This window comes from Salmo salar, chromosome ssa13, assembly GCF_905237065.1.
Source record: "Salmo salar chromosome ssa13, Ssal_v3.1, whole genome shotgun sequence".
Taxonomy (NCBI): domain Eukaryota; kingdom Metazoa; phylum Chordata; class Actinopteri; order Salmoniformes; family Salmonidae; genus Salmo; species Salmo salar.
The window spans coordinates 30,680,496-30,698,750 of NC_059454.1; the positions used below are offsets into that span (position 1 = coordinate 30,680,496).

The window sequence follows — 18,255 nt, forward strand, 5'->3', positions numbered from 1 at the left end:
ATCCCACCATACTTCCTCCTCCCCTCCACCATCCCACCGCCCCTCCTCCCCTCCACCATCCCACCTCCCCTCCACCATCCCACTGCCCCTCCTCCCCTCCACCATCCCACCATACTTCCTCCTCCCCTCCACCATCCCACCGCCCCTCCTCCCCTCCACCATCCCACCACCTTCCCCCACTCCTCTTTTTTCTCCTTCTATAATTCCTCCACCCGTTTTTCCACTCCAGTTTGATTTGGGCTGCAGAGCATCTTATCTCCTCCTGCCAGGTCTTCCTGTTTCCTGATAATTATTATTAAAGGACTTCCTCCACTACCTGTGTATCTCCACACTGGAAATGTTCACTTTGGAGTTTTAATGCCTCGGCTTAAAGTTTTGGAACAATTGTTTCACATGATTGTCTCTAGAATATCTGCCTTTTCCTCGAAAATCCAAATGTTTAGCCTCATTGCAGGCGTTATGGATACACTAAGAGCATCAAGAAGCTTCCACATCTTTTTTTTTTAGCTACAATACATTTCATATTCAGTGATCCCCCTTTCTGAAATCAACTCAAGTTTGAGGAATAGACTAATTTGAGGCATGGTGAATAATTTAATCCAATATCCAGATTATGCACTTTGAAATATGTGCAGTATTTATAATTCAGATGATCTCATGCAGCATGTCCCTTTGTGTATGTAATAGTAGAACTGGAACCTCATGGGGGTATAACATACTGCTTATAAAATAATGAACACTGTGGTCCCCTAGAAGTCATTGCAGAATCAGGTGTGCATGATGTACATGCATGATGAAGTAAATACTAAGTTGCATCTCTAACCAGGAATAAGATAGTGGTTTATTTGCAGTACGGTTATTACTGCTTATTACCTGTTATTACTGCTTACTAGTACTTCTACTGGTTGTTGTCTGTATGGTTAGGAAGTACCATACAAACTATTGTAACCTCCTAGCTATATTCCCTTATTGATCAAATCAAATTACATTTATTTATAAAACCCTTTTTACATCAGCAGATGTCATAAAGTGCTTATACACAAACCCAGCCTATAAACCTAAACCACAAGCAATGCCGATGTAGAAGCACGGTGGCTAGGAAAAACTCCCTAGAAAGGCAGGAGCCTAGGAAGAAACCTAGAGACGAACCAGGCTCTGATATCTTGGGAGTCTGTTGTTGGTCCACGTTTTCTCTGTGTGGAGGCTGGCTGGGGGGCATGAGTAAGGCTGTTATCAGGCCCAGCAGTGCTGAACCGACCAGGGGCCACCCCTGGGTGGGAAAGGGCAGGGCTGGGTGCCCATGGCAGGCTGTCTCCTCCAGGATAGATAACTTTGTTCTGGGCTCAGAGAGATGACATCATGAAGGATGGCAATGAAGATGTCGGCGCAGAGATGGGAAGTGTTATCTGCTGCCCTTCACTAACAATGCCACCTAGCGGACACACACACACACACACACACACACACACACACACACACACACACACACACACACACACACTGTAGGCCTTACATAATATTTACGATTGGTGCTCCAGGCCAGAACTCATGGTGAACTGCAGATCCACCTTCTCCCAGATGTTGTCAATGAAAAGTTATTCCATAAGACAATTCCAAGAGCTGTTTACCCAGTGGCATTCTGCCAAATTGAGATATCAAGAGAGATGAAATGTCTAATAATGTTGGATGAATGTGTTATGAATGATACTGCAACACTCATGAAGGTGCTGTGACTGGTTTTATAAAGATGTTAAGAATGCCTTAAAGATGTTATGAATGCCGCTTTGAAGTCAAATGTTACCCAGAGATTTAGTGATCTCTTATCTTCTGTGCCTACTCATCCAGTGGGGCCACCTCTGTCAGACATGGTCTGTGTTGGGAGCCAGGGGTGGCGGTGGTGTGTGTCTTTAGGGTGGGAGGTGTTTAAAAAGCAGACACAGTGGCACTACTTAGCCATATCATATAGAAGTGAGGGACTGCACATTACAGGGGTGTATCTACTCACAAAAACAAAAGCCTCTCAAACATGAAGAAATATTGGAGCTACATTTAAACCACTCTCAAGAAAGATTTAATTTCATCTGGACTTTTCACTCTGTAAGTATGACCATATAGTGTATACATGTATATTGTATGAAGAAATTAGACTGACAACACATTTTGATCATCACAATAATAATTTTGTACTTTTTGTACAAAAGTTAGAAGTTTAGTTAGTTAGCTACTTATAGTTTAGTTAGTTAGTTATTTAAGTATTCTAAGTATTATAGTTGCTTTAGTACTCAAAAGATGCAACTCACATATATAATTACATATTTCTAATTGACTTGCATTGATATTCAGTGACGAAACTGACATTCTCAGTTTGAATTTAACCAGTTGAGCTAACAGCCGTTTGCACTGTTTCGCAATGACTTTACTCATCAATCTAGCAAGAGGACAATATTTTATTAATGTAGTAGTGTTCCCTCCCCCCTTAGAAAGCTTTGACCTTTGGCTATCACCTGGAATTGTTTATTTATGTCTGAGGAAAAAAAACACTTGTCAACCCATATGATCTAGTACACAGTAAAAGTATAATAAAACATATACAAATATGATGGTATGATAAAAATGTTTTTATGAATGAATAAGCCTTTTCATGCTTTATAATACACTATGTCCATATATAGTTATAATCTGTTTTAGGAACATCTACCCCAAGTATTTCACCTTCTTTATTACTCTACCAAACATATCATGACATTAGTGATAGTCAAACTAATTTGTGAATGTCTAAATCAACATTTGGGCCATTTAAACAGTGTGTGTCTCTCCTATAGACAAGGGGAGAAGGACTATGTAAAGGGCTTGATTTTGTAGTTCTTAGCATATGTAATGTGTCTTCCTCTGACATAAAACAAATGTTTGACTTATACACAAAATTACTTTACTTCTTTTATGTTTAAGGAAGTGTGTAGATCACATTTCTTTATCGTAGAGCTATGAAAGTTATATATTTAGATCCGCCTGCTTGAGACAAATTCAGCGATTGTTTTGGCATGTCTGTGCCATGAAGCAGTCGAGCTGGATAAATGTTTTTCTAAGGACCGCGCCTTTGACATAAAGTTGCTGTGAAGTGATATAAATGGATGAAATGATGCAGCCGGCCACCAAGAGAGAGGCAAATACATGTTTATTTGACAGAGGATGTTGACATGGTCCTAGGAAGGTCTGAATGGCTGTCTTCTGACTTATAAAATGGTGGGATGTCAATAAAATAAGTTATGTAAACATATACATATATTTTTTAAGTAATTCTAGTGCCGATTTCGGGGACTGTCAGCTTAAGAGGTTTTAACCAGCTGAAATTGTAACCAACAGTAGATGTGACAAACATGGACAGTGCATTGGCCAGGGACCACTCCTAGTCATCATGATCACACAGCAGATGATCCTAAAGGATCCAATATAAAATGATTCACCTTAAAACATGATTTTTTTTAAATGTCTCCATACAGTTCTTTGAAGTTGACTGGCAGACATCAGTTGACAGTTTTGTAATACACACTCACTAATCACTCTCAAAGTCACACTTTGGCTCCTCGCACAGTTCTTAATCAGTGATGGCTTGTTTCATCCTACAGACTAGTATCTGGCTGACCTAGATCAGCTATGGAGGCTACTCATTGTCTAATGCCAATTCAACTGTTTGGTTTGGTCACAGATGGGCTAATACTGAATGTATGGGTTGATAAAGCTATTAGCCATACAGTATGGTATGGTAACCTAGTTCATCAAGAGTCAGTCCGAGCCTAAGTGTTCAAATTTTCAGAATTTAGACTTTTATTTGGTTAAAGTGCGATGATGACTCAAATATAAGAGGCTTTTAGCAAAGTGACTCAGTAGACTCAGTTCGTGGCAAAAATGTGTTAGTAAAAATATTTTTTATCATATCTGCCACTGACACTCCTGGGTGATACCACACATACTGTAGTAGAGCACTGGTGAGGTTCCAGATAGAACAGCTCTAGGATGAGCTTACCTCCTTCATTGTCTGGCTCCATCTGTTTGTGTTTTAGCCAACTCCTCTGACTATTCATGTATGACATGACAATGATAATCTAAGGAGTTGACTGAAGCAGATCTGGGACCGGACACCTCATTTGATCCTAAACTTAACCATTAGGGCCAAACTGACCTTAGGTCAGTGTCTTAACGGACACTTTATCCTCCTCAACTGGGGCTTGTGGGACTCCTCTCTCAGACAGGATGTGTCGCATCATCAACTTCCTGCTGGCTCTGCTGAGCCGTTTCCTGTTTGCTGTGCACGGGGTGGTGACCGTGTGGCGTGTGGTCGCCGTCAAAGGGGAGCCCCTCTATTGGCTGCTGCTGATGGGCGTGGCTCTGCTGGTGGTGGAGATGGCAGTCACCATCAAGTGTACCCGCAATGCCGAGTGGAAATGGTAACGTCTATATAACATCTATAGCCTTACAGTGCCTTCTACAGCAATGACACAAAGCTAATAATGATAATCATTACCTATCATACACAATTAAGTCTTATGACTGCATTAAAATGTATTATACCTGTTGGCAAAGAAAAGTATTATTCAAACTGGTTCTGGTAGCAATGTTATGTTGTAAGAATGAACACATATGAATATGCCAGTGCTTCCTCCTTTTGCCCTGTACAGTGGGGGAAAAAAGTATTTGATCCCCTGCTGATTTTGTACATTTGCCCACTGACAAAGAAATGATCAGTCTATAATTTTAATGGTAGGTTTATTTGAACAGTGAGAGACAGAATAACAACAAAAAAATCCAGAAAAACGCATGTCAAAAATGTTATAAAATGATTTGCATTTTAATGAGGGAAATAAGTATTTTACCCCTCTACAAAACATGACTTAGTACTTGGTGGCAAAACCCTTCTTAGCAATCACAGAGGTCAGACGTTTCTTGTAGTTGGCCACCAGGTTTGCACACATCTCAGGAGGGATTTTGTCCCACTCCTCTTTGCAGATCTTCTCCAAGTCATTAAAGTTTTGAGGCTGACGTTTGGCAACTCGAACCTTCAGCTCCCTCCACAGATTTTCTGTGGGATTAAGGTCTGGAGACTGGCTAGGCCACTCCAGGACCTTAATGTGCTTCTTCTTGAGCCACTCCTTTGTTGCCTTGGCCATGTGTTTTGGGTCATTGTCATGCTGGAATACCCATCCACGACCCATTTTCAATGCCCTGGCTGAGGGAAGGAGGTTCTCACCCAAGATTTGATGGTACATGGCCCCGTCCATCGTCCCTTTGATGCGGTGAAGTTGTCCTGTCCCCTTAGCAGAAAAACACCCCCAAAGCATAATGTTTCCACCTCCATGTTTGACGTTGGGGATGGTTTTCTTGGGATCATAGGCAGCATTCCTCCTCCTCCAAACACGGCGAGTTGAGTTGATGCCAAAGAGCTCCATTTTGGTCTCATCTGACCACAACACTTTCACCCAGTTGTCCTCTGAATCATTCAGATGTTCATTGGCAAACTTCAGACGGGCATGTATATGTGCTTTCTTGAGCTGGGGTCCTTGCGGTCGCTGCAGGATTTCAGTCCTTCACGGCGTAGTGTGTTACCAATTGTTTTCTTGGTGACTATGGTCCCAGCTGCCTTGAGATCATTGGTAAGATCCTCCTGTGTAGTTCTGGGCTGATTCCTCACCGTTCTCATGATCATTGCAACTCCACGAGGTGAGATCTTGCATGGAGCCCCAGGCCAAGGGATATTGACAGTTATTTTGTGTTTCTTCCATTTGCGAATAATCGAACCAACTGTTGTCACCTTCTTACCAAGCTGCTTGGCGATGGTCTTGTAGCCCATTCCAGCCTTGTGTAGGTCTACAATCTTGTCCCTGACATCCTTGGAGAGCTTTTTGGTGTTGGCCATGGTGGAGAGTTTGGAATCTGATTGAGTGATTGATTGCTTCTGTGGACAGGTGTCTTTTATACAGGTAACAAACTGAGATAAGGAGCACTCCCTTTAAGAGTGTGCTCGTAATCTCAGCTCATTACCTGTATAAAAGACACCTGGGAGCCAGAAATCTTTCTGATTGAGAAGGGGTCAAATACTTATTTCCCTCATTAAAATGCAAATCAATTTATAACATTTTTGACATGCGTTTTTCTGGATTTTTTTTGTGATTATTCTGTCTCTCACTGTTCAAATAAACCTACCATTAAAATTATAGACTGATCATTTCTTTGTCAGTGGGCAAATGTACAAAATCAGCAGGGGATCAAATACTTTTTTCCCTCACTGTATACAGCCACAAGGCAGTAACTTGTCCCTCTAACATCAGCCACTCATACTACCCTTACTTCCAATTCATATACACACTCACATTCTCAACTCATTTAGAAGCCCTCTGCTCCATTATAGTGCATGACCTCGATAAAGTGTCCTCCTCACAATCTATTCTCCATCGTGTGGCTCAGTCGGTAGAGCATGGTGTTTGCAACGCCAGGGTTGTGGGTTCGATTCCAGTACAGAGAAAGAAAAAAAAATATGTATAAAATGTATGCATTCACTACTGTAAGTCGCTCTGGATGAGAGCGTCTACTTAAATGTACAATTTTCACAGTGCTCACACAATACACAATGTAAGATTTACAGTGGCACCTCCATTTTTGCACAATCTTTATTATCTATTCCTGTCTCGGGTGGCGTAGCCCAAGTGGAAAACCTAATGAAAAACAATCAAACAGCCCCAGGGTTACACAGCAATTGTAATAATGATTAACCACACAAATGAACTCATTAATTTCATGCAAGGAAAAAAATTCCTCTCCTGTTCATGTTGCGATAAATGGAAATGTTAGAAAGAAAGACATTAGCAAATAACCCCGTTGGCCTGGCTGTCTTCACAGTCTACACAGCTCTGCCTGTTGTTTTTTTACAGGGGTGGAATTGGGATTGAAGGGTTGTAGTTGTCTCCACATAAACCTTTTTCTATAGGGATATTGACCTCACCACTGTACTGGTGGAACTCTTTTACGAGGTGGTGAGCGGTAGATATAGTGAGCCACTTATTGTATGCATCCAAAATCTCTCTCTCTCTCTCTCTCTCTCTCTCTCTCTATGTATAGCTCTCCATCTCTATGTTTACAGTATATCTCCCTAAAAATATGATATGTCCTTCAACAACACTCTGACTATCTCGTTTGCTGGATTAACTGTCATTTTCCATGAAAAGCCAGTCTATTTATGCGACTCTTACTCCTTTTCTAACCATCGTCTCCTGCATGGCCTGCATGGCTCAGGGCCCTGAACTGAATGAACATAAACACTAGATGACCTCTGTTCCACACCCTTCAAAGGGATGACAGGAAATTATGTCATTGCCGATTCTAACGCAACAGGGGAATGATTCCTCCATCGATCCTAATGATGCTGCAGAAGCCAGCCTTCATATTTCCTCCATGTGCGGAGGGGCATGCTGAGACGGAAACTTACTCCAGGCCCCTCTCTCCCTCTCACTTTGAAGTTCTTTCCTCGTGGAGAAGGCTTTGCACTGTCAAGTGGGATTTGCATACATGATGAGAATAATTGGCCGTCTGAAATGGGACACTTCTGTAAGGCTTACTTCTTATACTGACTGGCCAAAAAAATGTGTGTGTGTGTTGCTAAAAATAGCTTCCCCCTTCCCTCCTCGTCACTTTGCTTTTAGGTTCTCCCCCATGGTTTTCCTCTACCTCAGTACCGTCATCCCCTCCATTTGGTTCCTGGAGCTTAGCCTGCTGCAGTACAAGCTCCCTGTCAACATCTCCTCTGGCCCCGAGCTAGAAGAGCTGCTGGCTCACATCCCCATCTCAGCGGTAGGTATCACACTACAACCCCCCCCAGCAACAATTAACTGATACCTGATCACAGATAAGATGTGAATCTCTAGGGAATAATACATTATAAGGGAGGACGAGGGAAATGTAATTGACACATTGATTGAGATGAAGTCCGGATTAGACTCACTTGAAGATACTCTCAGATATTTCTGTGATGGGTGATTTTGGGGCTATTTCTTTCTTATGGGATTTTTTTGTGGAATTTTTTGCCTCATGGCTACTTTTGAAGTTTGGGGACGGAATTGATTTGAATCTTGGAGACCAAGATAATGACAATTGAGTCAGGATAAATTCCCTCTTCAAGGCTCTAATGTGTACATTTTATCTTCTGGTTAAGGAGCATTTTTTAAGATACATAGTAACTTTCTTAGAAGACAATAAAGTATCATCTCATTTCATTGTGTGTTGTGTTGACTGACGCAGGACATCTTGCAGCTGGACCCAGAGAACTGGGCGGCAGGGCTGGAGCAGACCATGCTCATCGTACTGGTGCTGGGCCGCTGGCTTATGCCCAAAGGAGACATGTCCCGCGACCAGCTCTCCCAGCTCCTCATGGTCTACGTGGGCCTGGGCGCTGACATCCTGGACATCTTTGACACCTTCAAGGAGCCCGAGGTCAAGACCAACCGGGCCGTCATCATTATGGGCCTTGCCCTCTTTTCCTGGGCCCTCATGCAGTTCCCCTTGGTTCTGACCCAGACCAGCCCCCCCAAGGCCCATCTCCAGCCCTGTTTGTCCCAGCCCGGCTCCCCCCAGCGAGGCCTCTCTCAGGAGGGAAGCGTGGCTGTAGTGGAGGGACTGCCTGGAGCTCCCCCCTCCTGCTATACACCGTGCTGCTCCAGTGAAGTGTGGAGTCTGCTGTTGACTGTGGGGCTCCAGGACGGGCCGTTCCTCATCTACCGCCTCTACCTCATGATCCGGGAGAACGTTCTGAACCAGCTAATGATCTTCTTCACCTGTAAGAACATCCTTGTCGTCTTGCTGGAGTTCTACAGGATCTTTGTGGTGCAGTGTGAGCAGCAGGGTGAGGGCTGCCTAGGGGGGCTGGAGAGGTGTGCAATGCCCTGGTGCCAACGAGCCCAGGAGGAGGAGGTGGAGGGGGAGGGAAGAGGACAGGAGAGTGGAGAACAGAACTGCCAGACAGAGGAGGGGGGGGAGGTGGTGGAGGGGGATGGGGAGAGGGAGGGGGAGGAAGAGGAAGAGGAAGAGGGGAAGCGGGAGGGTAGCGGGGAAGGGGAGGAGGATGAGGAGGAGGGAGGAAAGGAAAGTGGAGAACAGAGCTGCCAGACAGAGGTGGAGGTGGAGGGGGAGAGACAAAGAATCAGATCAGAGGGGTTGCCAGGTGTAGAGCCTATGATGCCATGATGCATGACTCGACCCTTAGGCAGAATCTCCTTCACACACCAAGAGCCTGCCAACTCTATAACCTCCAGTTAAAAAGTGTATCATGAAGAGACTCTGGTCTCTGGAGGCCAAGGAGTAGGGTAGTAGACCACTGAGCAAGTGGAGTCCCTGAAAATGTTATCATATATATTATGTAATTCCCATGATAAATCTATGATAAGAGCGGGAGAGAGATGTACTTTCTATGAACACTATCACATGACATACAACATCAGTCCACCAAGATGACTACAACCCAGTCACATCTGTGAATCTCTCTGTGACTGTCTTTATATAGTACAAAATGCTATGTGTATTATAGGTAACTAACTAATGCAGGGTTTCTCAAACTCGGTCCTGGGGTCCCCGCTGGGTGCACATTTTGTTTTCTGCCCTAGCACTACACAGCTGATTCAAATAATCAAAGCTTGATTATGAGTTGATTATTTGAATCAGCTGTGTAGTGTTAGGGCAGAAAATAAAATGTGCACCCAGGGGGACCCCAGGACCGAGTTTGGGAACCCCTAAAGTAACGTGCATTACTTAGCTAACACCAGATCAGTCAGTAGCAATGTTTTATTTTTATGTATTCTTAGGAAACATCTGATTTTGTATGTCTTATTTGGAAATGTTATCATTTTGTAACATTATACATTGAGACATAGCTTAGTGTCAACTTTTGGTTTGGATCATAATGATGATGATGATGATGATTGTGGTGATGGTAATGATTTGAGAGATCTGTGTCTGTTTTTAAAATCGACATTGTTTCAGAAAATGCTTTTAAGCTTTCTGTATTGAGAAATACATAAAAAAAAGCTCTTGGTTGGTTGTCCTTTCATTTTCTACCATGTGATGGCAGTGTTACCAAGTCAAACAAACCACAACTCAGCTGTTTATCAAATTAAAAGATACATACCAACGAGACAGAGCATTCCAAGCACAACGTTCCCTTCAAAGCAACACGATTCACAACATTAACAATATTCACAGTGGTGGTATACGGTTTGTACTTGACCATTTCCATTATTTGACATGCTCTCCCTTCCACAGATCTTATGATGAGATTGGACCGTGTCATTAAGCAATTCAAATGCTAATGCCGTTAATAGTTTGCTTGACCCCCCCTCTGATATATTGGATTTGGTGATGTGCATATTATATTGTTATTTTTACAGTAGGATCAACTTGGGGCCATTGTCAGACGTTACAGCTTTTGGATTCATCTGCGGATATGTGTAGTTTATAACACAGTTTCAGGAAGAGAGCTTTAAGTTTCAGAGGACACATTTAATCCACAGCATGAACTTCCATATATGGGCACTGTCTTCTGTATTGGAATGCAGCCTTAGAGCAGGAACTCTATATATGGTCCCAGACACCCATCTTGGAATGTGACTTATTAGCAAGGAACTCCATATGGACATAGAGCCGTGACCATGCCAATCTGCTCACCCGCATCCAATCTTCATTAGCCACAAACCTTCCTCACTCACCTGAATACCCTTGCTCAATCAATCACCCTCATAGTATTTAAACGGCATCCATCTTCACTCCTTTGTACAGCGTTGGGATAGGAAAGAGGAAGGAAGATGGTGGACAACAAGAAGAGGAATATTGGGACAGGTACACAGAAATGTGGATTTCTGAGGAGGAATGGAAGTGTAAGAAGAGGTTGAAGAGAATGAGGAAACCAGAGGGTGGAGTTGAATTTGAGGAAGATGGCAAAAAAAATGGAGATAGTGTCAAAGAAGATTGATGTCTAGTGCAAACAGAGTGAGCCGTGCACCAGACCGAGTTCTGGAGGTGAAATGGAATTGAACGGGGGCAAGTTAAGTGAGGTGGAAGGTGTGGTGAAGACTTCGGAGCCCGAGCCTGACATCGATGGACATGATAAAGAAGAGGCTGGTCCAGTAGGAGTGACATTTTTGGGGAAAGTGGATCCTTTCCTTTTGGTGAATCCATTTGTGGTTTCAGGGTGGGTGAGATAGCAGTTGGGTGCTGTTGAATCAGTGAAAGTAACCTTTAGTGGACTTGTGATATTTGTTTGTGTTTCTTGTGCCCAGAGGGAGCAGGCGCTCCGTGTCATGCAACTTGGGTCAAGATCTGTTTCTTGCTTTGCTCTTAGGAATAGGGCACGATTGAAAGGAGTAATTTCTGGGGAAGCGTTAAGTGTGGAGGTGGAGCACTTGAAGTTGAAAATTCCTAGTGTTTGAGACGCCCGCTGTTTGGTTCGACGCAGGCCCAGTGGTGAGTGAGGTGAAACAGAGGAGTCACTTTCAGTCCTTTTGAGTTTTTACCCGACAAAATCATGGTAGGATATATCAGTTATCCTGTTCGAGTTTTTGTACCGAATCCACTGTGCTGTTTCAGGTGCAACGTTTATGGACATGTTGCAGCAGTGTGTAGGAGGGAGATGCCAAGATGTGGGAAGTGTGCAGGAGGGCATGGGACAGAGGATTGTGTAGTTTCGGTAGATAAAATGATGTGTTAACTGTAGTGGTGCCCATGTTGCTCTGAAGACAGGTTGAGGTGGCCAGAGTCAGGGTACTGCAGAGGGTGTTGTACAGTATGCTGAGGCAGTGAAGAAAGTAGAGGAGGATGTGTCAAAGGTGAGTGATCTGGAGAGGATCCCTGTGAATAGTAGATCTGAACCAGCAGAGTGATTGGCCAACGAGTGATATATATCCTTCAGCAAGGTTTGATTCTTAGCATTCATACTTAGCAATAGTTATCAACTTTACTGCAGAAATGGAACGTAATCACATAAAATAGATGTTGTGGTGGCAGCTGCAGAGAAGTATTTGGGTATATGAGTTTTGACATCAGAAGAGTTACAGGGCGTGTTGAGTGGTGGTGTCCCGTCCTAATAGGTCGTTGGCATGGTACAGGAGCAGAGGGTCAAAGTAGTGGAATGGAGTAGTGGGTTTTTAATGTGTAGGGTTAGTTGGAAGTTTTTTTAAATGATTATTATTAGATTTTTTTTGGTATCATAAATGTAACGTGATTGACGACACACTACCGCGCAGTAGGTGGCGGCATGCACAAACAAAATGTGCTTAACAGGCCGTACTGCAAGTTTGTGCTAAGCCATTGACGGCCGGGGGTTGGCCCTGCCAGCAGGCTCAGCACAACCACAGTTCACAACTGGGGGCTCACCCTGCCGGGAGGCCAGTTGCCATCTCCGATGCCGAACTCGTGAAAGTGATATTATTATAATAATTATTTTGATTTACACGTACATAGCTAAATGCTGAACTGCTGTGTACATAGACTGAAATAATCCAACAACAGTACTCAAAGGAAAACAACAAAATATTTGGGATGTCGCTATTCCTGGGGCTTGGGTGAGGATCTTGCAGGCGGCAGCCCACTTCGCTCTGCTGGGCTCAATTCACACAGTCTCAACTGTCAACGGTCTCTCTGCTCTCAAGGAATGATGAATCGTTCTCATAAAAGGAAACAAAATGAAACCCAGCAAAAACGATGTAAAACAACTTGTATGGCAATCCTTGAAACTCCTAAATGTCTTTCTCATTCTATGAGAACCAAGCCTTTACATTGACACCAAATCTAACTCCTTATCAACCTAGCCTCAGGGCAATTTGTACAATTTAGGATGTACATTTCTTTCCCTCCGTTTAGTATAATATGTTATGTTACGTTACAAATGGAATAGCAGTCGTACAATATCATATGAATTGGAGGACGTATAGTAGCAGAACACCATAGCAGTGGCGGTCAGTGCCATTTAAGATGAGGGAGGACGTTTATGTTTTAATGAGCATGGCCTTATTTCTATTACAGCATATTGGATGACTGTCATTCATTTTCCATTTACACAGTTCACTGTAACAGCGATAGGTTTAGGCTACTACATGATACTCAAATTTCCCCTATACCCATCATGAGTTTGCTACAACCTAACCTATGAATGAAAGTTTACAACGTAGGTGCACCCAGGTGGAGAGGGAAATTTTGAGGTGACAGATAGTGACACATGTACAGACAGTGACACATTCAATACTGCCTTGCACACTCTTGCCTGCATCTAGCTGATCTAGGGTGTATTCATTAATCCACCAGTTGTAAAGGAGAGTTTCTATGGGACAAATTCAGGTATGTTTATCCCCGTTTCGTTCCATTTGCTTCTGTTTAAGAAACGTTTTTCAACAGAATTGACGGAATGAATACACCAATGATCACGCATAAACACAGTTCACTTTCATAGCAGCCACGTTGTATTCCTTCTCGCATCAATGCGCTCTCCTCCTCTCACCTTTTCCATTTGCTTGTGGACTTCAATGCACAACACATCAGCTGTATGTGAACAGGCAAAACAAACTTTCCAAGCCAAACCATATCATGTGTGTGCTACACACAGCCAATATCGTTGTTACTATATTAGATAAAGTAACTCCATAGTCAACATAACTAATAGAACTAACGCGTATGCATTAGTAAACCCGCTACAATCATGCAGTAACGTTACAGTGTACAGTCAGTAAGCAGTTTAGCACTAACACTGGCGGCCCCTGGTGGCAATACATTTGTAAAACCAAAAGCTTACCTTGACTTGGAAGAGTTCCAGTGTTATGTTGGATAGTCATAGCCAGCTAGCTAACATAGCCTCCCTCTGTTTTAGCAGGGTGTTTGAGTAGGCTAAACTAGCTAGCTGCATTTGCTAGCTAAGTAAGTGAAACTGAAAGTGAAAAAATGACTCTCAATCTCTCTTGCTTGTCCTTCATTTAGGAAGAAATGAATTTGTTCAAAACTGTTCAACTATTGTCTTTCTCTCTCTTTGAGTGAACTACTCACCACATTTTATGAATTGCAGTATCTAGCTAGCTGTAGCTTATGCTTTCAGTACTAGATTAATTTTCTGATCCTTTGATTGGGTGGACAACAAGTCAGATCATGCTGCAAGAGCTCTGATAGGTTGGAGGACGTCCTCCGGAAGTTGTCATAACTACTGTGTAAGTTTATGGAAGGGGTGATATTGTATTGTATTGAAGTCAATGTACAGTGCCTTCCGAAAGTATTCAGACCCCTTGACTTTTTCCACATTTTGTTACGTTACAGCCTTATTCTACAAAGCGAAAACAGGTTTTTAGACATTTTTGCAAATAAAAAACAGATATACCTTATTTACATAAGTATTCAGACCCTTTGCTATGTGACTCGAAATTAAGCTCAGGTGCATCCTGTTTCCATTGATCATCCTTGAGATGTTTCTACAACTTGATTGGAATCCACCTGTGGTAAATTCAATTGATTGGACATGATTTGGAAAGGCACACACCTGTCCAGATAAGGTCCCACAGTTGACAGTGCATGTCAGAGCAAAAACCAAGCCATGAGGTCAAAGGAATTGTCCGTAGAGCTCTGAGACAGGATTGTGTCGAGGCACAGATCTGGGGAAGGGTATCAAAAAATGTCTGCAGTATTGAAGTTCCCCAAGAACACAGTGGCCTCCTTCATTCTTAAATGGAAGAAGTTTGGAACCACCAAGACTCTTCTTAGAGCTGCCCCCCTGGCCAACCTGAGCAATCAGGGAGAAGGGCCTTGGACAGGGAGGTGACCAAGAATCCGATGGTCACTCTGACAGAGCTCTAGAGTTCCTCTGTGGAGATGGGAGAACCTTCCAGAAGGACAACCATCTCTGCAGCCCTCCACCAATCAGACCTTTATGGTAGTGCGCCCAGGCGGAAGCCACTCCTCAATAAAGGCACAGGTCAGCCCACTTGGAGTTTGCCAAAAGGCACCTAAAGACTCTCAGACCATGAGAAACAAGATTATCTGGTCTGATGAAACCAAGATTGAACTATTTGGCCAGAATGCCAAGCGTCACGTCTGGAGGAAACCTGGCACCATCCCTACGGTGAAGCAGGGTGGTGGCAGCATCATGCTGTGGGGATGTTTTTCAGCAGCAGGGACTGGGAGACTAGTTAGGATTGAGGGAAAGATGAACAGAGCAAAGTACAGATCCTTGATGAAAACCTGCTCCAGAGTTCTCAGGACCTCAGACTGGGGTGAAGGTTCACCATCCAATAGGACAACGACGCTAAGCACACAGCAAAGACTCTTTGGCCTAAATGCCAAGCTTCACGTGTGGAGGAAAGTCTCTGAATGTCCTTGACTGGCCCAGCCAGAGCCCGGACTTGAACCTTTTCGAACATCTCTGGAGAGACCTGAAAATATCTGTGCAGCAAAATATTTCTGTATTTAATTTTCAATATATTTACAAACATTTCTAAAAACATGTTTTCACTTTAGGCATGCCATAACAAAGGGGTTGAATACTGATTGACTCAAGACATTTCAGCTTTTCATTTTCTATTAATTTGACGCTATTGGGTAGTGTGTGTAGGCCAGTGACAAAAAAATCTTAATTTAATACTTTCCAAAGCCTATGTCTGTTAAATGTGGTCAGGTTGCTTATACTGACACGGTTTAAATTGGTGACCAAATATATGTAGCCCCTTAAAGCCCTTTCTCATGTTTAAATCTTAAAGTGCTGTAAAACAGTGGCAGGAGACGAGCAGCAGGTGTTCTAGACAAGGGATTTGAGTTAAATTCACTCCTATTACAGCCCTCTGTGTCTGTTGGCCGTCAAGTACAGCTGAGGAGAGCGACAGCCTCTGCCTGCACTAGAAGACAGTGTTTTGGTTCCAGTAAGCTGCCTGAATCGGTGGAAAGATAAAAAGATAGAGAGAGAGGCAGACAGTGAGAGGGGTAAGGAGAGAGAGACCGAGAGATGGCCACATTCACCAGATAGGTGCAGTGAAATGTGTTGTTTAACAGGGCCAGACATAGCAGTACAGCACCCATGGACCAAATTGAGGTTAAGTGCCTTGCCCAAGGGCACACCGACAGATTTTTTGGGGCTCAGGTATTCAAACCAGAGACTTCTTTGTTACTGGCCCAACGCTAGGCAGCTACTCCTACTGGAGAATTGATCTATCTACAGCTGCCCTTTGGTCACACATCCAGGGTATTAACCAACCCCAGCGCTGCTTAGCTATGATATTTGTCACTGACTATTAGCAACGTGCTATCGTGAGAATGATTGTTGAGAGATCTCCACTTAAAAATGAAATACATTCACTGTACCTATTGAAGGCATTCCAAAGGTTAGGTTTAACAGAGCAAATTAAATATGACCATACTTTACCTCTCATATATCATCAATGATGCTACTTTATTTAGGCCTATATAGCATTTGCAAAGTCATCAAGAGCTACAGTAAGGGAAAAAAGTATTTGATCCCCTGCTGATTTTGTACGTTTGCCAACTGACAAAGAAATTATCAGTCTATAATTTTAATGGTAGGTTTATTTGAACAGTGAGAGACAGAATAACAACAACAAAAAATCAGAAAAACGCATGTCAAAAATGATATAAATTGATTTGCATTTTAATGAGGGAAATAAGTATTTGACCCCCTCTCAATCAGAATGATTTCTGGCTCCCAGGTGTCTTTTATACAGGTAACGAGCTAAGATTAGGAGCACACTCTTAAAGGGAGTGCTCCTAATCTCAGCTTGTTACCTGCATAAAAGACACCTGTCCACAGAAGCAATCAATCACTCAATCAGATTCCAAACTCTCCACCATGGCCAAGACCAAAGAGCTCTCCAAGGATGTCAGGGACAAGATTGTAGACCTACACAAGGCTGGAATAGGCTACAAGACCATCGCCAAGCAGCTTGGTGAGAAGGTGACAACAGTTGGTGTGATTATTTGCAAATGGAAGAAACACAAAAGAACTGTCAATCTCCCTTGGCCTGGGGCTCCATGCAAGATCTCACCTCGTGGAATTGCAATGATCATGAGAACGGTGAGGAATCAGCCCAGAACTACACGGGAGGATCTTATCAATGATCTCAAGGCAGCTGGGACCATAGTCAACTCAACTCGCCGTTTTTGGAGGAGGAGGAACGCTGCCTATGACCCCCAGAAACCATCGCCAACGTCAAACATGGAGGTGGAAACATTATGCTTTGGGGGTGTTTTTCTGCTAAGGGGACAGGACAACTTCACCGCATCAAAGGGACGATGGACGTGGCCATGTACCGTCAAATCTTGGGTGAGAACCTCCTTCCCTCAGCCAGGGCATTGAAAATGGGTCGTGGCTGTATATTCCAGCATGACAATGACCCAAAACACACGGCCAAGGCAACAAAGGAGTGGCTCAAGAAGAAGCACATTAAGGTCCTGGAGTGGCCTAGCCAGTCTCCAGACCTTAATCCCATAGAAAATCTGTGGAGGGAGCTGAAGGTTCGAGTTGCCAAACGTCAGCCTCGAAACCTTAATGACTTGGGGAAGATCTGCAAAGAAGAGTGGGACAAAATCCCTCCTGAGATGTGTGCAAACCTGGTGGCCAACTACAAGAAATGTCTGACCTCTGTGATTGCCAACAAGGGTTTTGCCACCAAGTACTAAGTCATGTTTTGCAGAGGGGTCAAATACTTATTTCCCTCATTAAAATGCAAATAATTTTATAACATTTTTGACATGCGTTTTTCTGGATTTTTTTGTTGTTATTCTGTCTCTCACTGTTCAAATAAACCTACCATTAATATTATAGACTGATCATTTCTTTGTCAGTGGTCAAACGTACAAAATCAGTAGGGGATCAAATACTTTTTTCCCCCTCACTGTATATTGTTTCAATATAACCCAGAATTCAACTAAAACTAGACAATACAATAGGCCAAGGGGTTTAAGCTCTGGTTGATTTCAAATGTAACAATATTTATTAATATTGAATTGTGTTTGGTAGTCAACGCAACCAAACACAATTCCAGTTTGTCTAGAAATGTCACGACTTCCGCCGAAGTCGGCTCCTCTCCTTGTTCGGGCGGCATTCAGCGGTCGACGTCACCGGCCTTCTAGCCATCGCCGATCCACTTTTAATTTTTCATTTGTTTTGTCTTTGTCTTACACACCTGGTTTCAATCCCCCAATTACTTGTTCATTATTTAACCCTCTGTTCCCCCATGTTTG

General features: G+C 43.2%; 1 protein-coding gene across 1 annotated transcript in view; it reads left to right on the plus strand.

Annotated features, from left to right (window-relative positions):
* The first annotated feature begins 78 nt into the window (after positions 1-78).
* The window catches only part of LOC106566924 (transmembrane protein 26), a 35,657-nt gene continuing 17,480 nt past the window's right edge, over positions 79-18,255 (plus strand). Inside the window, exons 1-4 of the mRNA XM_014135528.2 lie at positions 79-2,097; positions 4,247-4,445; positions 7,692-7,839; positions 8,287-9,021. Of these exons, the coding sequence (XP_013991003.1) occupies positions 4,252-4,445; positions 7,692-7,839; positions 8,287-9,021 (1,077 nt within the window). The 5' untranslated portion in view covers positions 79-2,097; positions 4,247-4,251. The remainder of the gene's footprint in view (positions 2,098-4,246; positions 4,446-7,691; positions 7,840-8,286; positions 9,022-18,255) is intronic.